This window comes from Amphiura filiformis, chromosome 5 (genome assembly GCF_039555335.1).
Source record: "Amphiura filiformis chromosome 5, Afil_fr2py, whole genome shotgun sequence".
In the NCBI taxonomy this organism is placed as follows: domain Eukaryota; kingdom Metazoa; phylum Echinodermata; class Ophiuroidea; order Amphilepidida; family Amphiuridae; genus Amphiura; species Amphiura filiformis.
The window spans coordinates 28118809-28142904 of record NC_092632.1 but is presented as its reverse complement, the minus strand read 5'-3'; the positions used below and the strand labels follow the sequence as shown (position 1 = coordinate 28142904).

Sequence of the window (24096 nt, the reverse complement as noted above, 5' to 3'; positions counted from 1 at the left end):
ACCCACCAAGTTTCATGCCCATACGAGTTTTTAATAACTTGACCTCAGATGACCCCTGAGTGACCTCGGATGACCCCGTAATGAACATACAAAAAATTTGGCAAAACCAAAGAACTATTTCATCAAAGTAATAAATCAAAACAGAAAGATGCTTCCTTTACGAGTTATCACTCATTGAAAGTGCTACTTTGCTATACTTTACATGGAAAGCGACTATCTTAAAGTCGCTCATATTTCCTTAATTACATGATCGATCAAGCTGTTATTGGGATATGTGATGCACAGTTAAAAATTAATTGTTAAAAGATTTGGTGACCTCAGTTGACCTTTGACCTTGTATGTGACCTTTGACCTCACGAAATTGGAAAAAGTATGTTGCGCTGAAAAATCAAATTTGGCAATACCAAAGAACTATTTCATCAAATAAATCAAAACAGAAAGATGCTTCCTTTACGAAAGTTATCACTCATTGAAAGTGCTACTTTGCTATACTTTACAAAGAAAGCGACTATCTTAAAGTCGCTATATTTCCTTAATTACATGACCGATCAAGCTGTTATTGGGATATGTGATGCACAGTTGAAAATTAATTATTAAAAGATTTGGTGACCTCAGTTGACCTTTGACCTTGTATGTGACCTTTGACCTTATGAAAATCTAATCAGGTCGAGTACCTCTGACCACGCAACTCCCCACCAAGTTACGTCACTGTACCCCATACGGATCTCCAGATAATCTGTTCACAAGGTATTTTGCTTATTAAGCATATATTATGCAAATTAGGTACTTAATTACCATATTTTACGCTCAAAATCTAATCAGGTCGAGAACCTCTGTCCCCGCTACTCCTCACCAAGTTACGTCACTGTACCCCATACGGATCTCCAGATAAGCTGTTCACAAGGGTTTTTGCTTGATACGCATCAAATACGCATAAATTATGCAAATTAGGTACTTAATTAGCATATTTTGCGCTGAAAATCTAATCAGGTCGAGAACATCTGGCCACGCTTCTCCCCACCAAGTTACGTCACTGTACCCCATACGGATCTCCAGATAAGCTGTTCACAAGGGTTTTTTTGCTTGATCCGCATCAAATACGCATAAATTATGCAAATTAGGTACTTAATTAGCATATTTTGCGCTGAAAATCTAATCAGGTCGAGAACATCTGGCCACGCTTACTCCCCACCAAGTTACGTCCACTGTACCCCATACGGATCTCCAGATAATCTGTTCACAAGGTATTTTGCTTATTACGCATAAATTATGCAAATTAGGTACTTAATTACCATATTTTGCGCTCAAAATCTAATCAGGTCGACACCCTCTGGTCATGCTACCCCCTATAAAGTTTCATCATCATAGCACTTACGGTTCTCAAGATAACGCGTTCACAAGCTTTTTCCCAACACACACACGCACACACGCACACACGCCCACACGCCCACACACACACACACACGGACACACACACACCATAGTGATTACTAAGTCTCTCCCTGAACATTCAGGCGAGACAATAAGGAGGTGATCAAAGAAACCGATATGTTGTATTAAAGACCAACCGCATTTCTCTCTCACTCACTCTCTTTCACTCAATCTCACACACCCCTGCACACACACACACAATAAACCATTTTATTAAGAGCCCGGGGAGTGCATAATCCTTGGATACGATTTTCAAAGTGTGACCTTGATGTAACATCATCCAAGCAGCACACATGTCCCATTTAATATAGGAAGCGTTTTCCAACAATGACGCACTCATCTGTGGTGTTAGGTAAACAACTACAACAATATATTTTAGATGTATACAGTGTACATGTATGATACAAAATGATAGTAAAACAATTCTATTACAGGTTTAACTCAATGTTCTGGTCAGTTTTGATGAGGGAAAGTGGTGGTATGGGGCTGTCGATTAGGTCATCCTGATTTATTTCAATCATGAATGATCCTAGTATGAAGATACTCCAAAACCAAAAAAATAAATAACAGCAATATTTCCCGCTAGCATTAAGGGGTGGGGTATGAACGTTTGGACAGTATTTATTTTGGGACATTAGAGCACATCAGACATATCGAATTGCATTCTGAATACGAAGAATGTCATTCTGATATCAAATAATTTCGATTTTTGAAATTCGCAATTGAATACACATTTTATGGCAAATCATTAAAAATTGATATTTTTGATACTTAACAGTACTTGAAGTAAACTTTATAAATCTGATGATTTATACTTAAAGTGTATGTAGGTGGGATGAAAAGCCGACGATCAATTGAAAATTTTGACCTTTACGTATTGAAGATGTGGATTTTTCCCCAAAACACCAAAAAAAATTAGGTCTTTTGGGGAAAAAAAAGCTGTATCTTCAATATGAAAGGTCAAAATTTTCAATTGACCGTCGGCTTTTCCTCCCTGCTACATACACTTTAAGAATATATCATTAGATTTATATAATTTACTGAGGACTGTTATATATCAAAAATTTGAAAAATATCAAATTTTTATAATTTGTCATAAAATTTGTATTGTATTGTGATTTTCAAAAAATGAAAATTATTTGATATCAGAAAGACATGCTTCGTATTCAGAATGCAATTCGATAGGTCTGAGGTGCTCTCATGTTCCACAAAAAATACTGTCGAACGCAATAAATGCTCATTTTAGATCCCTTAAGCCAATAATAAACAAGATTGCTTTTAGGCTGTGTTCACATAGAAATATACGGTATTCGCTATATGCTCATTCGATCAGGCTGAGTTTACATAGGAGTATACTATATGAACTCAGCCTGATCAAATGAGCGTATATCGTATAGCGAATACCGTATACAGTATATTTCTATGTGAACGCAGCCTTTAATATGCCTTGAATACTACCCACCTTTAAAAAGTTTTATTTATTTATTTATTTATTTATTCTTCTAATTACACTGGTGAAGTAAATCAAGCATTTTTGAAAATGACAAGAATGTAAATTGGTTAAATAAATCATCCATATCACAGTGGGAACCTCTGGATGGTTTCAGATGTATGCCAACAACTCAGATAATTTCCTGATAACATTTTGCTTTTCACCATAAACATCACTGACGGTGTTGACAATATCTTTAGCAAACAAAATTTCAACCAATAGCCATGCACAAAAAACAAACTTGTAAGACAAAATATTTGGGTGATTTTACTGAATCTGGCCCAGCTGGCCAGAAGAAACAAAGTGTCCGCTCAATTGATGGTTATAAAATGGACATTGTTCTTGCATTATAACCCTTCAAATTGGCTAATATTACATTTAAGGGGGTACTACACCCTATGGTAAATTTGTGACTATTTTTGCATTTTTCTCAAAAATAATAACACACTGGTAACAAAAGTTACGTATATTATTGGGGCAAGGAATCCGATTACTACCCTGAAATTTCAGTGACTCAAGACAAGCAGTTCAGTATATATGATAGGAAATGAGGTACATCCTAGCGGTACCTCATTTCTTATCATAAATAACGAACCGCTTGTCTTGGGTCACTGAAATTCCAGTGTAGTAATTGGATTCCTTGCCCCAATAATATACATAACTTTTGTTACCAGTGTGTTATTAGTTTTTGAGAAAAATGCAAAAATAGACACAAATTTATCGAGGGGTGTAGTACCCCCTTAAGGAGAAAAAAATCTATATCAAAAATATTTCTTGGCTGGACATAGTTTTACAAAAGTACCTCAATTAAGGCAAGTCTTGGCATGATCTTTTCTGCGCTGAGCTAAGTAATCATCAAGTAGCCTAATTCAGAAGCGTGGCATGCTAAACCGCAGTATTGGCATCCCTGATCAGTCACTGACTGTAATGAATGACGTCTTTCATTATCTACGGTTCTAGACATATGAATAAACATCCTAGTAGTACTTGTGATATAAAAAGGATATCATTAATAACACTGCAAATTATGTAGATAATGTGGTATGTCACTGATGAATTCAAATAACATTACATACATGTAGGATGTCCTTCCTTGTGGCATTTGTTCCTCCTTATCTATATTCCCTGCAAGACATGAAACTAGCATCTTCTAATGTAGAGACTAGAGATTGCTGGCAAGTTTTTTTTAAACCCCAATATATATTGAATGATAATTAATCTTCCTGGTGAAATTTGGAATCAGTTAGCAGTTAGCAGTTACCTTGTTTGTTATTGCAATCTACATTGTACATGCATGACATACCACCAGTGTTAGAAATAAGGCAACATTTTCAAGGGCCGTTTAATTGGGCCTGTAGCTCTAAAATTTTACAGGGCCCTCATTATTTGTACAGACATGAAATAGAGAATAATTGATATTTTTCACATTAATTACCACAAACAAGGGAGATGCTTACGCATCGTACATTGGAACATAGAAATATTCAAACATTACAAACTAATGCACGAGATCAAATGAATAATGCGTAATCGTAATTCTTACTATCAATATACAGGCGAAAGAAGAACCATGCATCACACACTAGCAGGGACATACATGTAGCTACGGTGGGCGGTGGCCAGTGGCGGGTAGCAGAGCCCGGCACTCGTATTTTGAGCCCACCACTGATAAACAATTTAAGCTCTAGCACCCAGCACTCAGGTGTCAAAAATTGCAAAATCACATAGAATTTTGCCAAATTTAGGCAATTTTCAATAGAATTGTCAATTTCACTAAAATGGCCTCAAATACCACCCGGCACAAAAGTTTTCTAGCTACAACCCTGCACACTAGCACAATGAAACATGAATACAAGAAAACATGACACGCATACAGTGTTCGAAATACATGCCTTAGAAAGTTACAGGCCAGCCGGGCTTGACCTTAAAATTGATGCCAGTCAGAAAAGTTACCGGCCAGGCCAAAAAGTTACAGGCCAATGGCCGGCTGACCGGCCCTATTTCAAACACTGCACGCATAGACTGCTCATATCCATAAGTACCAGACTTGAGCCCTGATTATCAGTGTTGGGCATTCACCGAGCAAGTGATTAGTCTGGGGTTCAAATCCCTGGACGGGCAAGTATGTCCAGAGTTTTTTCTCTGGTTCATCTGTGTGTATTTTGCATGTTTTTTGTTTGTTTGTTGATTGAGCCATGACTAAAAGCTCCATTTCACAGATTTCTTGTGAGAATTTGTATCAGTCTGAACTTTTATATTCTACAAAAGTAGAATACAATGCAGACATGTATACATTCTCACTTTGTACATACCCATGGGAAATTGACTTTAATTTATAAATTGCCTTTTAACTGACACTATAAGTATAACCGTATTCACAAGAGAGTATTTTGGTTTATGCAGTCAGTCATCCTTCTTGTGAACTGGCATCATGGGCTTCATTTGTAACGAAAACAAAAACATGTTTGTTATTGTTTGTTTTACCATCTACCCTACATTTTACAGCTAGCCAACAAACATGCTAGCAAAAAGTACCAACCCGGAGTACCAACCAATCCTCAACTCATGTCACAGTCACTGATTGATTATGCAGTGATACACATTTATCCCTCCTAAATAAAGTTCACTTAATAAAATTTGATCATAAATCACTCTATTATATCAGCATCAATAACAAGCTCCTAAGAATTTGCAGGATGCGGGGTGGATTTGCTGTGGGGTGTTTTTTGCTAGATGCAGGGTGGGTTTTTGCCCATAGGTGTGTTACTTTTTGCAGGGTGTGGGTGGGTAAGTTACTTGTAGGTTGATAGATGAGTTACTTGTAGGATGCATGGTGAGTTACTTGCGGGTGTGGGTGAGTTACTTGCAGAGTGTGGGGTGGGTAAAACTTACTTGCCGGGCAAGTTACTTGCAGGGTGAATCATGGGATAAACAACCACACAAAGGAACTCCAATAAAAAGCAATCCGCATATATATGCACAACCATTTGTGCCCATCTGGTTTCACCTGAACACCAGATCCTGGAGACCTGAAGCATTGGCCAGTATTGCTAAAGATATTTCCTGACGTCTGTAGGCACATACCTGTCATTTCTAAAGTGGAGTGCCCAAGGGATTAGAAAGTTGAGCATTGCTCTGGCCATTACATTATAAAACTGGCTGAAGAAAGTACCCTGCAAAAAAGGGATCTGCACTGAGAGAAAAAAATTGTACTAATCACATAATCCATCCCACACCCTGTAATCCACCCTGTAAGTTTGGTAATTCCCCACACCCTGCAGGTAACTCACCCTGCAGGTAACTCACCCCTCAAGTAACTCACCTCACAAGTGGCTCTCCCCCGCAAGTAACTCACCCTGCACCCCTGCAAGTGACTCACCCGCACCCTGTAAGTACATCACTTCACACCCTGCAAAAAGCAACACACCTTTTGGGAAAAAAACCACCCAGCGCCATGCAAAAATATCACCCTGTATCCCAACCCACAATTTAGCTCCTCCATTTCAGAAGTGCAATATTAATTTTTTTTAATCTGATCTCAAAGTTCTTTAATTTAAACTGGTATGAGATAATCAATGTTTGTGCAGCTACAAATGTAAGTGGAAAATGCAGGCCATGATGACAAGATAGCTCTTAATTATCAATTAGAGCCTCTTGCTACCAATCAGTACATGTATTAAATTTCTCTTGATAACAGCTGGCTACCCACAGGACATGTACATAAAGCTGCAATCCCTATATTGCCAAGTTATACACTGTACTGCAGAATTTGGCTTTGACTGTTTTAAAAACTAAACATACTACTTTGCAAGTTTTAGATTTTAAATTTAATTCAAGGATTATTATACATGTAACTATATGCTCATGTATGAATTCTAAATATTGACATTTTTTCTGTAAATTGTGACAAAATATACTGGATAATGTGGCTCAAAACCAGTACCGGTAACCCGTAGCATACAACAAAAATCCAGTACTGGGTACCTGCTCTTTGAAGCCACAGGGAAGAGGGGGGACCTCACTCAGTCAGAAATTTGTAACCACGCTGTATACATGTAGGCAAGACTGCAAATACTAAGGTCAGAAATGCCCAAATTTCCTTTTTTGTAGAACAAGTTTAAAACTTGTACATGAGGTTACTTGGCTCATGTGGTCAAGACTCTATAAAGCAATTTATTACGAATTATCTGTGATAATTGGAACTAATCAATCAAGCGCACCGTAGAATGGGTGAATAAGGACATTTTGGGCACTCTCTAGATTGTAGTTTTTTTCCTGTAGCCCCATATTAAGCCAAACTTTTGAGGGCATATTATGTCCACCCATGATGCCTTTAATCCACCATAATAAAAAATTAATAATATGTGGGGGTATATATTTTTTAAATAAAATCTTGGTGTCCATATTGACCCCCGACTTCGGGGTCAATAGGGACAGCACTGGTCTTGATAAGGAAAGTACAACTTTGAAGGAGTTTACATGCATTTTTACCCCCACATAGAGGGAAAAGGGACACCAAGTGTGTTTTAAAAAGCAATAGAAACATGTCAGGGTAATTCATACCATCATAACTGATTAAAATCTGATTTCTTGACAACATTAATCAGGCTCGTCAGTACAAGAAGAGGTGGGGTAGGATGTGGTGGGGTAAGGGTGGCTGGGGTAGGGTTCTGGGTGGTAGGGAAGTAGGTAGGTATGAGAAGGGTGTTGGGGTAGTGGGATCAGGGTGGTGGGGTATGAGAAAAGCTATCAGGTTGGTAGAGGTAGTGGATTAAAGTGGTGGTGGTGGAGCAGTGGATAGGGTGGTGGGTAGGGGAGGGGGTGGTGGGGTAGATGGGTGGGGTAGGGTGGTGGAGTGCTGGGGTAGTGAGTTCTGGCAGTGGCATGATAGTATTAGGGGTGGATGAGGGTCGTAGCCTGGGTAGGGTGGTGTGGTAGTGGGGTAGGATAGTGGGGATGGCAGGCTTAATGAGGCTAGTGGGGTCAAGGTGTGGTATAGTGATTTAAGGGTGGTGGTGGTAGGGTTTAGGTGGTGGGGTAGGTTCATGAGGGTAGTGGGGTAAGGGTGAGGCAGGGTAGGGTGTGGTGGAGTAAGGGTGGTTGTGGCAAGGGTGTTCCTATTCACCCCGTATTAGGTGACATTTATCTGAAAAATATTAAAAAAATTGTTATAACAATTCCTGTCAGAATTATTAAATAATCTTTTATAGATTAAGTTGTAGGACCTAGCAGGCTAGGTCCTGGTGAATTTTCAGCTCATTTTCTAAAATAGTGGCCATGGGAGCAGGAAAGTTTTGACCACCCCGTTTTTAGAACCTTTTTTAGATAATTTTATTTTGGACACCCTGTATCCTAAATTTATTCTTTCACATCTGCTGAACCATTTTCTAAATACTGTTTGATTGCTCTTTCAATCTGTGGAAAAAGAAAAAAAGGTGTTAACCATGTCTACGTGAAAAAATGAGATTTGAAAAACTGTTCTCTTTCCTGTCCCTATTCACCCCTGCGTCCCTATTCACCCCATTCTACGGTACATAAGAATACCTATGAATGATATTTGGTTGTTTTGGCAGGATTATTTCAAAGAAACAATTTCCACTGAAAAGATCTTGTTGCCTAAAGGAGACCAAAACACTCAACAGAGACAAGGGGATTTTACTTTCTTCTGTATATACCGGTACATGTATTTATGACCAACTCCTAACAGCGCCACATACATCAGCTCCAACCAGAAACAGCCGTCAAGAAAAAGGGAGCAAATAAGAAGAATAACAAAATCTCCAAAATTCAGTGACGGCAGGGACGATAATACCCGCCCATGCTCCTAAAAGGCAGGGCTACGAAATCACCGGTATCGTGGTACCGGCGTTCCCAGAAAAAAAATTCAGAGTCGCAGAAAAAAATCAAGAAGGGAAAAATAATTTAAAACATCCTAATCTTTAAGGGGGTACTACACCCCTTGTGGTAAATTTGTGTATATTTTTGTATTTTTCTCAAAAACTAATAACACACTGGTAACAAAAGTTATGTATATTATAGGGGCAAGGAATCCAATTACTACACTGGAATTTCAGTGACCCAAGATAAGCGGTACCCTAGCGGTACCTCATTTTTTATCATAAATAACGAACCGCCTGTTTTGTGTCACTGAAATTCCAGTGTAGTAATTGGATTCCTTGCTCTATAATATACGTAACTTTTGTTACCACTGTGTTATTAGTTTTTGAGAAAAATGCAAAAATAGTCACAAATTTATCGAAGGGTGCAGTATCATTTTTCTGAAGCTCTGAAAATATTCTGTGAATACTACTATACCACTCGTGAAATATTTTCTGCGAACTTGGACGATAACTGATAAATAAGTTTTTCAACATGCAGTAGTAGAGCCTAACCGGGATTCGTCCCCCAGAAAAGCAGGGTTTTCATTGATTTGTCAAGGGAAATAATTTCTTTTGTTGCATATTGTTTGGAAAAACTTCAACTGTTCATATCTTTGGAACTAAATTAATGTTCAATTTCAATGGGGTTTTCTGCAAAATGTATAGCTTTACATATGATCCATACAATCATCCCCCAAACATTGACGCCATGTATCACTATGGGTTTCTAACCAAAATAAACCCATAGTTGGCTTTAAAATCAAAAGTGTCAATTCCAGTTTTGTACTATATTTCACCAGTTTAGCTTCAATATGGCAAAAAAATTTTGCGCGCTTCGTGCGCATTTGTACCATAAACTTATTTTGTCAGCAAAAGGTGCTGGATTCACTGGACTCCACCAAAGTATTTATGAACACTTCCTAACCCCTGCCTGGACTGCGCTGGGGCTTTGCCCCTGGGCCGCACCTGTTCAATAGTTGTGTTCATACTCGCGCTCCGGCTCCGCAATCGCAGAAAATATTTCAAACAACAGTTCACGTTCCCAGAAAGGAAATTATTTTTCGCTGCCCTGCTAAAAGGCAATGTGTCCTAAGTTGAAACCCTATTTTGTGATAAATACATTATGAGAACTCTTTTCATATAGGTGAAAACATCACTTTTTTATGGTCATAATCTTTGTACAAAATACATGTAAAAGTATACATTGCTACATGTAGAAGCATAAAAGAACACAGATTACAGTGACCTAAACTTGAAATCAATATTCAGGGTGTGCGAGAAAATATACAGGGTGTACCAAAAACTAAATGAGCATGTTGTATGGTTTTAAATTGCCTTTTTCAGTTTTCACAATCTGAGGTCAAAATCAAACAGCGCTTGAAAAAGCCCACCAGAAAATACGTACCACCCTTTGTCAAACCTTGGCTTCAACAAGTATTTCGTGATAATAGCATCTTCTTTTTATGACATTTTTCAGTAGGCCTATATATCTTCGAAAAAAGCTTCTAATTTTGCGAGTTATGCATGATTATGTGTATTACACTGCTCCATAGACAATGTGTTGTAATTTTGTTCTGGTATACCAGAACGAAATTCAAATTTCACAATATCTTTGCAAAATGAATTAATCTGCATGAAATGTTTTGTACCGTACATAAACATTATGTAGCCAGATGTTTTCATTGATATAAAAATCTCACCTTTTTTAAAGAAAAGTGGGGAGGGGGGGTGATGATGTGGATCACAAAATGCCTTTTTAAACCGGTGAAAAGGATTTTTAAAACATGAAAAATACAATTGAATCTGGGGAAGACATAAGTCGGGAATCATGAACTATTAACTATTAACCGTAAACAGATGCATCAGTAGGGTTGTAGATCAAACTATTTCTTATTTTGCATGACAAACCCAGAAATATTACTCACAGCTTTCGCCATCTTGGCTGATGGCTTGATCACCATCAGCCAAGATGGCGAAAGCTCAAGCCGTGAGTAATATTTCTGGGTTTGTCATGCAAAATAAGAAATAGTATTAACTATTAATTTATAATTTCAGTCTACCAATCATGCACAGGGCTCGAAATAAGGGCCCTAAGCCCCCGAAAATTGGTGAGGGCCCGCAAAAGATACATGATCCAGTGGGCCCAAATGGCCCGCAAACAATTTACAATTTTTCTCACTTTTTTGTGGGGTTCATAGATTAAAACCAATGGCCCAAATTTGGGCCCTCAAACATTTATGATCGAGGGCCCAAATGGCCCTGAGAAATTCTGGCTTATTTCGAGGCCTGATCATGCAATGCCAATGAATGAACCAAGTTGAACCAGAATCTCCCATAATTAATATCATTTGTATACATGTAACTAATGTCAAACAATGATCCACTGAATGACACGGACATATTTACATGATTCAATAGTCCTTCAAGAAGGACCACAGCATGCAGGAGGAGGGAGGCTTGGTAAAGCCGGTCAGCTATTTACTGACATTGCAACTTCAAGGTTTCTTTACGTGGTAGCTATGACGTCAGCTGAAGCATAGTGCATAAAATAATCACCTTTCTAAACAAAACAATTTCAACTAGAGCAACTGTGCCCTTTGCAAGGGCACGAGGTAAGTTATCATTGCATTTAAATTTCAGCTCAATTGAAACATTTTGAAAACTTGACCTTTGACCCCCTTAATGACCTTAAATGAATTTCAAAATATTTTCAACATGTTTAGAATGTCATAAGGATCATTGCATTTAAATTTCAGCTCAATTGGAGCATTTTGGAACACTTGACCTTTGACCCCTTTATGACCCCTTTAGCAGTCAAGTTAGCTCAATCGATAAGGCGTTCGACTATGGTGCGAGAGGTTGCGGGTTCGAACCCTGGTGGTGCCTAGTACGCTCTCGTGGAAAATAATTGAGTTAGCTTGAAATTCCCTGGACAAGGAACTTACTGCTAATTTGTCTCGTTGTAACCCGTACGAAACTCGGGGAGCTGATCCTGGTTGCGATGGTTATTTGTGGAACGTCTAGGGTGTGCGCTCTTGAACCAGCAAAGTCCCTGATTTGTTGTTTAATGGTTTATGGAATGATGTGGGGCCGAAGTGGTCAGCGACACCCTGTAAAGTGTGCTGAGGCTTGTGGATCAACGTCTAGGCGTTGTGCCTGTGCGTAGCGCACTATAAATCACTGCGCTTTTTTTTTTTTTTCCATAAGGATCATTGCATTTAAATTTCAGCTCAATTGGAGCATTTTGAAAAACTTGACCTTTGACCCCTTTATGGCCCCCTAATGACCTTAAATAAATTTTAAAATATTTTAAACATGTTAAGGGGGTACTACACCCCTGCCCAATTTTGTGCCTATTTTTGCATTTTTCTCAAAAATTATGGCGCATTGGGGGACAAGTAAGATATGTATATTATAGGGGCAAGGACTACAACTACTGCACTGGAAATTTTATTTCAGCACAGCCAACAGTTGTGGAGTTACAGTCAAAAATGAGGGAAAACCAATATTTGATCAATAAATCAATAACTACTTGCTTTGTGTTGCTGTATTTTCAGTACAGTAGTTGTAGTCCTTGCCCCTATAATATACATATGGTCGCATGTCATAAGTTGGGTATGCTAAAAGGGTGGAGGGATTACACTTTTCTGAAAATTGCGATACAAATTTGATTGGCTTTCCGTAACCCCATATCCTACAGCAGTGGTCGATACCTCATTTTAAGCCTAATATTATACTCTTTCAGTCTACTGAAGCATATAATTATAAATTATTCAGTAAAAAAATCACAGCAGTTGAAATAAAAATGCCAGGGGTGGAGGAGCAGGCGGATGTGGAGCAGGCGGATGCGGGAGTGTGCAATAGGGCATATGTGAAAATTCACATGTCAGCATGTCAAAACTACTGGTTACTTTTTCAAATCTAGGGAGGGTATGATGTATTGACAGCTTTGAATGTTGAATTTGTACAACTAAAACAATAACTGACTACTTAAGGTAGCACCACACCCTCTGATAAATTTTGTGACAAATTTTGCATTTTTCTCAAAAAGTAACTATACACTGGTAACAAAAGTTATATGTATATTATAGGGGCAAGGAATCTAATTACTTCACTGAAATTTCAGTGATTCAAGACAAGGGGTTCATTATATATGTTAAGAAGTGAGGTACATTCTAGCGGTACCTCTTTTCTTATCATAAATAACGTACCGCTTGGATTGAGTCACTGAAATTCCAGTGTAGTAACTGGATTCCTTACCCCTATAATATACATGACTTTTGTTACCAGTGTGATATTATTTTTTGAGAAAAATGCAAAAATAGTCACAAATTTATCAAGGTGTGTAGTACCACCTTAAAGGGTTATATGTTCCATTTTTTTCATTTTTAATGAAATCCTAAGTTGAATTTCAGTATTTTTAGCAATATGCTAATGTACAATTCTCTTCTTGATATTCATTTCCTCAATAATAGAATAACCATCTCGCCAATTATTCATAAAAAGGTCATTGACCTTTACAATGTAATTAACATACATGTATACAATTATTTTCAATAGTTCATTTGAAGCATTAATGTTTTGAGAACATATACTCCAAATCTGATGACATTCTTGCATAAAATAAAAATTTTACAGTCATTTTTGTAATTGAGGTTCGATTTGAGAAAAACGCATTTGAAAATTGAGATTTACATAGACGCCTGTGTATTAATTAATTAGTAATTAAGCATTATCTCAAAAATTAAGCAGGTGTTAAGGTTAAAAATGGTGTTAATTATTAGAGATTGTCAATATATACAACATATCAAAGAATACATTTTTTGTCATTTTTTACCATGTAATGGAAATTGTACCCAACTTATGACATGCGACCATATCTTACTTGTCACCAATGTGCTATAATTTTTGAGAAAATTGCAAAAATAGGCGCAAAATTGGACAGGGGTGTAGTACCCCCTTAAGAACACTAAAGTTGTTTTCTTTAAACTTCCGTGGTCGTGTCTGTGCGTATCGCGTACACGAGCGTAAACACAATTTAAGCAATATTACAATCACGCTGATTGGCTGATCAATGCACTTGACAACAAGCCGGCTGACCCATTGGTCTTACTTCGGCGCGGCACGTAGTAGGCGACCTTGTCACTTCTACGCGATCGCATTTCACCAGCGCGTACCCGGACCACGGAAGTTTAAAGAAAACAACTTTACTCACACCTCATTTCAGTACCTGCACAGAGCGAGTGAGGACTGACCTGAGGAAGGAACAAGTACTTGATAAATGTAGGGACTAAAGCTGAATTTATACTTGATCGCTTTTGCAGAAAAGCGATTTTCACGCATGCTCAATGTTTACTTACATTTCCAGAGCATCAAGCCGATCAATCGATTCAAATCGCGGAGGCAAAAAAAACGATGTCGCTTTTGCAAGTTGAAGAAATCTCAACTTCCCAGCGATATCGCTTGACACGTGAATGCGTCAACCAATCATATACATTGTACAACCAACTGGATCTATTATTTTGCTAATTAATTTACCTTTCTCGATTATTAATTTTTGGTGATGAATTAATTCAAAGCAATAATTATTGACAGCAACTGATGAGGGCCCGCAAAAGATACATGATCCAGTGGGCCCAAATGGCACGCAAACAATTTACAATTTTTCTTTCTTTTTTGTGGGGTTCATAGATTAAAACCAATGGCCCAAATTTGGGCCCTCAAACATTTATGATCGAGGGCCCAAATGGCCCCCAAATGGCCCTGAGAAATTCTGGCTTATTTCGAGGCCTGATCATGCAATGCCAATGAATGAACCAAGTTGAACCAGAATCTCCCATAATTAATATCATTTGTATACATGTAACTAATGTCAAACAATGATCCACTGACTGACACGGACATATTACATGATTCAATAGTCCTTCAAGAAGGATCACAGCATGCAGGAGGAGGGAGGCTTGGTAAAGCCGGTCAGCTATTTACTGACATTGCAACTTCAAGGTTTCTTTACGTGGTAACTATGACGTCAGCTGAAGCATAGTGCATAAAATAAGGCCCTTCACAATTAATTCTTAGTTTCCTGTTTCAAGTTTGAAAATGAAGGACGAGGTGACTTTTAATTATTAATTATCTATTAATTATTAATTATCTATTACTTTCTTTATTTTGAAAATGTGGTCGCGACTATTATCAACAGTCCATTTGGTCATTTTGACTAAGACTACGGATTTAATTATTTTACCTTTATAATTGATTTTTTACATTAATATTTGTAGGGGACCCTACAATGTTCTTGTTTTATATTCATAATCAAAGTTGAGATGATCAAAAACAGATATTAGCAAATAAAAGTAATTACAAAGTCAATTAAAAGATGGAAATACCTAAATAAAAATAAAATAATTAAATATTTTTCCATTCTTGATTTTGGACGCGCGAGGGAAACAGGAAACTAAGGATCAATTGTAATTGGCCTAATCACCTTTCTAAACAAAACAATTTCAACTAGAGCAACTGTGCCCTTTGCAAGGGCACGAGGTAAGTTAGGCGGATGGGATGACTGTGACGATCTGATACAGCAGCAACACTGTGCTGGATGGATAGTATTAATTTTAATCAGACTGTTTCATTAATTGCCGTTTTAATATACCTTGATCGTAGAAAGCTGGCATTTTGAAAACTTGACCTTTGACCTCCTTAATGACCTTAAATGAATTTTAAAATATTTAAAACATGTTAAGAATGTCATAAGGATCATTGCATTTAAATTTCAGCTCAATTGAAACATTTTGAAAACTTGACCTTTGACCCCCTTAAGGTTACACAAAGAGACGATATAAAAACGTATAAAAGACGTATAAAGTTGTTCTCTAAAACAGAGTTTTCTCAGTAATCAAATATCGCAGCGAGTGAAATGTTGGTGCATTGGATGTAGCTTAACATTTTTGTGTGTGTTATATACAAATTATTAGAATAAATTTGAAAATCCTTCGTTTAAAGCATTTTTACCCACCATGTTCACAAGATCAAAAACACGCTCCATGAGGTTTTTTCAAATGTGCGCTCCGTATAAATCCACACCGAGTGATTGTTTTCTTCTTTTTCTTATTGTATTACAAATCGATCAAAGAAATAATGTTGCCATGGGGAAGAACCAAATACAGTACCGATTAAATTTTAAAAGCACGTTTGGGGGGGAAAATTTTGGAGAATTTGCTTGAGAAAAAGCTGGTTTGTGAAATTATCGATATCTTGATTACGAGACGTTAATTTAGACATCTGAATACCTACATTATTTCTCAATATTCTGCCAATTGCTATTCCATTTGATTTTCACTCCAAATTGAAGCTTGTTTTGCAAAAAACGAGTTTTTCCTCCATCAGTTCGTTCAAAATTTCAGCGCCGACATGCGTGTTTATTCTAAGAGCCATAATGCGGACGTGATTGTAATCATATGTAATTGCATCCAATTATAGTTATATCATTCGCTTTGAGAACAGTCAATTCCGTAAGCTGATCTATGGCGGAGTGGATAGAGCGTTTGACTGGGAATCTAATATGAACTATTTTTGTGGGTTCGAGTCTCCGTGTGGCTGAATTTTCATTTTTTTTTCTCTTTTCTCATTTTTACCTCCTTTCTTTCCTCTTTTCTTTCTCCCTTTCTTTTTCATTTCTTTATTTTTTCTTTCTTTCTTTTTCGTTCATTTTCTTTCTCTCTCTTTCTTTGTCTGTTTCACTAGCCTATTTCTTTATTCTTTCTTGCTCCTTTCTTTTTAGTTTTATTTGATGTGATTGATTGTTTTTCACTTTATATAATTCAGAAATTTGTAGGCCTGCTAAATCTGTCTTGTTGATTTTCATCCCAAATTCGATTTACAAATAATTGCTTTTTGATATTGTTGTTGTTGCCTACCCTATTACATTGTAATCAAGGGAATAGCAGCATTGATTTCATCAAAGATATCAAGGCTATAAATTCAAAATCAACACATTTTTCAGGGCGTAGCTTGACGAAGTGCCCCCAATCAATTTTAAAATTTATAAAATCCTTGTGAAAAGTGCCGAAAACGGCGTGTGCCCCCCCCCCCCCCCCGGCATCCGAGCTCCGGGCACGAGCTAAGCCAAGTTTCATAGCCTTTTCATGTCTTGACCGTGGATCGATATTCTGTTGTAAGTAGGCTCTACGTCCCGCACGCTTGTTCATTTTCTGCATGGCTGTTTCTGTTATGAACTTACGCCCTCTGAAATCAAGCGCATGAAAAACTCTCGGCTAACCTTAATGACCTTAAATGAATTTCAAAATATTTTCAACATGTTTAGAATGTCATAAGGATCATTGCATTTAAATTTCAGCTCAATTGGAGCATTTTGGAACACTTGACCTTTGACCCCTTTATGACCCCTTTAGCAGTCAAGTTAGCTCAATCGATAAGGCGCTAGGCGTTCGACTATGGTGCGAGAGGTTGCGGGTTCGAACCCTGGTGGTGCCTAGTACGCTCTCGTGGAAAATAATTGAGTTAGCTTGAAATTCCCCTGGACAAGGAACTTACTGCTAATTTGTCTCGTTGTAACCCGTACGAAACTCGGGGAGCTGATCCTGGTTGCGATGGTTATTTGTGGAATGTCTAGGGTGTGCGCTCTTGAAGCAGCAAAGTCCCTGATTTGTTGTTTAATGGTTTATGGAATGATGTGGGGTCGAAGTGGTCAGCGACACCCTGTAAAGTGTGCTGAGGCTTGTGGATCAACGTCTAGGCATTGTGCCTGTGCGTAGCGCACTATAAATCACTGCGCTTTTTTTTTTTTTCATAAGGATCATTGCATTTAAATTTCAGCTCAATTGGAGCATTTTGAAAAACTTGACCTTTGATCCCTTTATGGCCCCTTAATGACCTTAAATAAATTTTAAAATATTTTAAACATGTTAAGAACACTAAAGTTGTTTTCTTTAAACTTCCGTGGTCGTGTCTGTGCGTATCGCGTACACGAGCGTAAACACAATTTAAGCAATATTACAATCACGCCGATTGGCTGATCAATGCACTTGACAACAAGCCGGCTGACCCATTGGTCTTACTTCGGCGCGGCACGTAGTAGGCGACCTTGTCACTTCTACGCGTTCGCATTTCACCAGCGCGTACCCGGACCACGGAAGTTTAAAGAAAACAACTTTACTCACACCTCATTTCAGTACCTGCACAGAGCGAGTGAGGACTGACCTGAGGAAGGAACAAAGTACTTGATAAATGTAGGGACTAAAGCTGAATTTATACTTGATCGCTTTTGCAGAAAAGCGATTTTCACGCATGCTCAATGTTTACTTACATTTCCAGAGCATCAAGCCGATCAATCGATTCAAATCGCGGAGGCAAAAAAACGATGTCGCTTTTGCAAGTTGAAGAAATCTCAACTTCCCAGCGATATCGCTTGACACGTGAATGCGCCAACCAATCATATACAACCAACTGGATCTATTATTTTGCTAATTAATTTACCTTTCTCGATTATTAATTTTTGGTGATGAATTAATTCAAAGCAATAATTATTGACAGCAACTGATGTTTTAAAAATGTATTTTGTGGCATTTAGAATATTTTAATTGCCGTCTGCAATCGCTATCGCCGTGATAAGTATAAATGCAAAAGCGACGAGCGATGCATCGCAAAATTCGGCGATTGCCCATCGCTTTTCAAAAGCGTTTAATCGCAATCGCTCTGCGATTGAGTATAAATTCAGCTTAAGGGTCATGAATGTTATAGTAATAAACATGATAAATGATTCACTGGCATGGCTGCAGCCTGCACATACAGTTTCCTTACCATTTGTTTTGCGTCCATTACTCTCCATTTTTTATTTCAGAACTTCATGAACTTGAAGTGTCATGTGGAGAAAGAAACATATGGCACTTTCTTGCTTCTTCTTGTCAATCAGCAAATAAGTTTTTTGCTGTTACAGATATTGAGTGTGCACTCATGCACTGTCGTGCTAGCTAGCGGAGCTGAGATTGGCTTGTAGTTACGTACGACGTCTGAAACTGAACGAACCCCGGTTGAATGTTAGGTAAGCTTGCAGTAAAATTAATGGTCACCGAGTTTAAATGATTTTGATAATTTCCAGTAAAGCTCTTGCTTACCAAAACAATCAGAAATGATAAGCGTAACATATATACAACACTACATGTCAAAAAACATCAAGTATGCAGTGTTACTTTGCCATGCAATCTTCTCGCTCAACTCCAGCTCTGGCTGGAGATTATTGACAAATTTGACCCTTATCTTGCGGTTTGTTGACCTCATATTCGGGACATTTCGACTTTTTACGGAAACACCCGAAACAATGGGGAAATAATACCACTCCCGAAAATTCCACCTCTAAATTCAGCGACTATTGAAAAAGAGACGGGTGTAATGTTTTGACCAGAATATAAAATAAACATGTAGTAAAGGCTTTTGTAAGGATATCATGATTTAATTCGTGTTATCTATGGAAATTAATGATTATTCCTGCCTCTTCATAAATTTCCGGATAAGTTCGGGTTTTGGAGATACGGCCTTAGAATGCGCAGTTACAATAACATAACATAAATAAAAACGAACCGTGTCGCCGTAGTTGAGGTTTAAATATCTTTTATGCAAATTACACGTGCCGAATAGCGAGTCATCCTTTTCGCTTTGGCCGAGGAAGCATGGCGTCTGGAAATTACTTTAGTGCTTTTACTCACGGCGGTACACAGTACAGGTAGGTTTCCTGTTCAAATGAATAAAGTTAATTTATAAATGAAAATGCACAGAACAATTTGATACCATTTTCGTGTAGTAAAACAGTTTACAAGTATAAAAAATTGCCCTTCTATTACACATGAAAATGTGCACCAGCAGCGTCTGGAAAAATCAGACATGCGTGCATTTGCATACGAGACAACAAGGCCAGGGCCATTTTGTTTCATGCATGCATGTTTGCTACTTACTTCTAGCTCCAAGTTTTCGTCTTTTGTTCATGTTTTGTTATTAAAAATATGAACATGGCACATATTTGTTTTAATTAACAAACTGATATTATCTGGTTAAAGTCGAATGCAAGGGAAAAATTATTTATTTTTGCTTGCACATTTGACATTCTAAAATAAATCATGATACAAACCATTAGGTAACCTAGGCAAACCTTAGTTACACATTTACTAGTCAGCGAATTCGCCGAGACCGGGGCCCCAACACAATGCATATTTACATAGAAATTTGAATTTTTTTCGAGAATAGGTGGGTGAAGGAAACCTACATAAATATGTTTTCTATACTTCACTTGACCCAAATATATGATTTTTTATGGTGATAATCAAGTCGCACATGGAATTTTAGAGGATTTTGATAGCAGTTCCATTAAAAAAGCTGCCATCGCCATGAGACTAAGATCTAGAAACACCCCCGAAATGCCGTTTTGGGGAATTTTGCCAGCTGAATCTTTTTGATGAAAGTCAATCTTTGACAAGATGTAACTTTGCTACGGAAAGTGCTATGAAAAAAAAGGTTTTCAGTTTTGGCTTAGTTTACTCAAGGGCTTTAATTTGATATATAAAACGATGCAATTTGATGGCAAATTTGAATTCACCTAGGATACCTAAAACCATTTCCTTTTGTTTTCTGCTATTTTGGAAACTCTTTGATTGTTCATTGGAAATGGATGTTCAAGATTTGAATGGCGTTTTCTGCAAAATCCAGATTTGTAATGCTTTTTACTATTTAAGGCCATGGCGGGGAATTAAAGTAGTAGATCTGCCTGCGTCCACCGCCCGCATGCTCCAAAACCTACTGCATATTTTTTCATTATTTGCAAAAAATTTCATTATTTACCAGAAACATGAAAAAATGGCTTTCAAACATAAAATCAACAAGTTTGAAGTTGGTAAAACAGTCGTAAAAACCGTGAAAATGAGTCTGCAATGATGTTGTTCACCCGTGTTGGTTGTTCACAGCGAGTCCCGGACGTGTAGTTCAGTACAACACGCATGACAGGTGACAGGCCAGGCAATGCTGGTAGCCAACAGCCATCTTGGAAAAAAAAAACCACATGAATATGCTATAAATGCATGACCCTGCCCTGTTAAGGTCATAATTTCATTCATAAAAACATGCCTGGTCAATCTCAACCACTCCGAGCTACCGATTAAGACCACGTGATTGGGTTCATGAATATTTAATGAGCTGCGCGATACTGCCTCAAACGGTAAAAAAGATGACGGGGATCACCAAAATTCCGATGCTATGCAGTATGCACTTTGCATGCTTTGTGGTGCCTGGCGTGCTAACCGGCTCCTTTACTTCTAACTTTGTACAGCGTAAACGGGGGTAGTTCGTTTGTGCCTAGTAGAATAGAAATAATGAATAATGAAAAAAGTTCTGGACGCAAATCTACTACTTTAATTCCCATGGCCTAATAAACTAACTATTTAAAGGGGCTGTGCAATAATTATGAGCTTCCTGGGGGTAAAATTTCGAACGGCTCGTCAAAAATTGCTTGCCCCCCCCCCCTCGGCCTGGCAAAAATCGTTTGCCCTCGGCCCGCCAAAAAAGCTTTGCCCCCCTTGCACATGCCAAATTTTTGGGATCCCAATTTGCAAACATTTTATGGTCTAGATATGTTGCGAGCACAGCGAGCAGGAAAATTTGCATATTAAAGGGTTCTGTACTGTTTCCGAAGCCTTTTTAGAAAAACGTGTGTGCCAATAATCACTTGGCCCCCCCTCTCGGCTGGCCAAAATTGCTTCCCCCCTTCGCTCGTCAAAAATTTCTTCCCCCCCTCCCCCCCATTTTACCTTCCACCCTGGGCTCCTAAGAAACTGAAGATTTAATATTTCCAAGTTCCAACTGATTTTGCTTGATTACATCACCAAGGACCAACATATTTGGAAATGGCGCAAATGCTCTTTTTGTATTGTATTATATTGTAGGCCTATCACAAATAGGGTTCCCGTTAAGGTTTTAAAAATGTGCGTCCGTTGTGACGCAAATTTGCTGACAAGGTTGCAAAAACATGCGTCCAGACATGCGTCCATCTGAAATTCACGATCAATCATACCGGGGTCAACATTTCAAACTTCACCCAATCTGGCTAAAAGTATTCTCCATATCATGGGAGCATGAACAAAATCAAACCGAGGTCAAAGGTTGTATGGGGTCAAAAATGCAGCATTAGCGTGACTGCAATGCGGCCTAATAATAATTGTAGCAATAGAGGGCAGTAGCAAGTGGAGGGCATTGCTGTAAGTACTACATATTGGATAAATAAAGTCAACTTGACTGTTTAAGGGGTTACTACACCCCTGGCCAATTTTGTGCCTATTTTTGCAATTTTATCAAAAATAATAGCACATTGGTGACAAGTAAGATATGTATATTATAGGGGCAAGGACTACATCTACTGTACTGAAAATTCAGCAACTCAAAGCAAGTAGTTATTGATTTATTGATCAAATATTGGTTTCCCTCATTTTTGACTGTAACTCCACAACTGTTGTCTGTGCTGAAATAAAATTTCCAGTGCAGTAGTTGTAGTCCTTGCCCCTATACATATCTTACTTGTCCCCAATGCACTATAATTTTTGAGAAAAATGCAAAAATAGGCTTACAATTGGGCAGGGGTGTAGTACCCCCTTAAAGGTCATATATTGCTCGGACAACATCATATCATTGGCAAGCTAATATTATGAGGACAATGAAAATGACACTTTTTTTGAGAAAATAAGATGTTTAAAATTGATTTTCCGCAAAAACCAACTTAAGCGATGAGTTCCTCCGAACGAGACAGATTTGACCTAGAAAAAAGTTGACGTCATGAAATGACTGCCTGCTTTGCAAGAAGGGACTATTAAACATTCCCAATGCACAGAATACAGAATTCCCAATGCACTTTACCCACACAATTTCTCTTTATTCAGGAGAAATACGCATAAAAAAAATTGCAACGAGTGTCAACTTGTAATGTAATAATTATTTTCTTCGAATAGAGATAAACTTGTTTTTGCAATAGACCTGCCCTTTAATGCCAAAAACACAAATATTTAATTTGCTATAAAATAAGTATTATATTGTGAATTTCAAAAAATTCCAAATTATTTGTTAGAAGGTCATATTCAGAATGCAATTTGGTGTATCTGATGTGCTCTCAGGTCCCACAAAAAATACTGTGCAAGAGTCGCTATCCGATCCCTTAAAGCTGCCCCTCACTAGATTCTAATTTCCTGCAGCATTACTTAATGTTATATTTAAACGTTTGCGTACATTGTATTCATTTTCCTCAGCCAAGTGAGTCAACCAACCCAACAGGCTACAACTTACGCTCAGCATTCAGCTGCTACTGCCGGAGCTGCTGGCCACATTGCCTATCAAACCCCTGCGGCAGCTGCCCATAACCCAACTTACGCTACAGCAACTCCCGCTCGTCAAACTCACACTGCTGCTGCAGCTTACGATACCAGCTACACAGCAGCAGCAGCCTCACATCAGACCACCGGACAGTACAGTTATGCGTAAGTGAATTTTTATGCTTTTGTGTGTGTGTTAAAGTGGGCCACGAACCATCCTTATGGGAAAGGCGCTAGAAGTTTGAGGACATTCATAAGGAGAATATGCCATTGGTTAATTGCATTATTGTCTGTCCAAATAACTTAGACACCCGGTTTTTAGGATATATTTCGAAAAGTTTTCACTTTGGCAAAAAGTCATGAAAGAAAAGTGGCTAAACACGGTCAGACCTAACAGAAATGATCAGTAAAGCGATAAAAAAATATTCTTCCTTGTCTACTTTTATTCAATTTTGACCAATTTACAGCAAGATATCTGGGTCCAGCCGAATATTCCTAATGACTTGAAACTTTTGATGGGATAATCTATTTACAGTAAGGGGTGTTTGAACATTGTAATCATGCATATTGATCAGTGATTCCACCCTTTGATCCTTGATCCTTTGATCCTTTTACTAATTCACAATAATGGCGGTCTACTCAAATGCATTCAACAAAAGCATGTTTGCAATCTACCACAGAGGTCGTCACACGCATAACAAATACACTACGATCAAATAGGTTGATGACAATATTTGATTGAATGGACTACACTGTGCCATGATTTCGGTGAAGGACACCGTTTCAAATCCTTTGTTTTGAGCCAATCAATAATTTCATGCACAACCTCTATAACTCAAAAGATGTCACAATTGGTGCATTATAACAAATGATAGGGCAAGTTGCTATGCGTCTGGAGTGTATTGTGAATTATACTCCTCACCAATAATATCAGAAC

At 38.0% G+C, this 24096-nt stretch overlaps 2 protein-coding genes across 7 annotated transcripts in view; one reads left to right on the top strand and one right to left on the bottom strand.

Annotated features, from left to right (window-relative positions):
* LOC140152909 (myogenesis-regulating glycosidase-like) overlaps positions 1-18794 on the bottom strand; it is a 42471-nt gene extending 23677 nt beyond the window's left edge. The window contains 1 exon segment of the mRNA XM_072175450.1: positions 18622-18794. The gene's annotated coding sequence lies outside the window, so the exon portion shown is untranslated.
* A 592-nt stretch (positions 18795-19386) lies between these two features.
* The window catches only part of LOC140152908 (zinc finger RNA-binding protein-like), a 34773-nt gene continuing 30063 nt past the window's right edge, over positions 19387-24096 (top strand). For 5 of the 6 annotated variants that reach the window (XM_072175445.1, XM_072175448.1, XM_072175447.1 and 2 more), the window contains exons 1-2: positions 19388-19540; positions 23097-23324. In XM_072175445.1, the coding sequence (XP_072031546.1) occupies positions 19488-19540; positions 23097-23324 (281 nt within the window). In that variant the 5' untranslated portion in view covers positions 19388-19487. Of the gene's footprint in view, positions 19541-23096; positions 23325-24096 lie in introns of all 6 variants that reach the window. The other variant, XM_072175449.1, reaches the window with a different exon arrangement.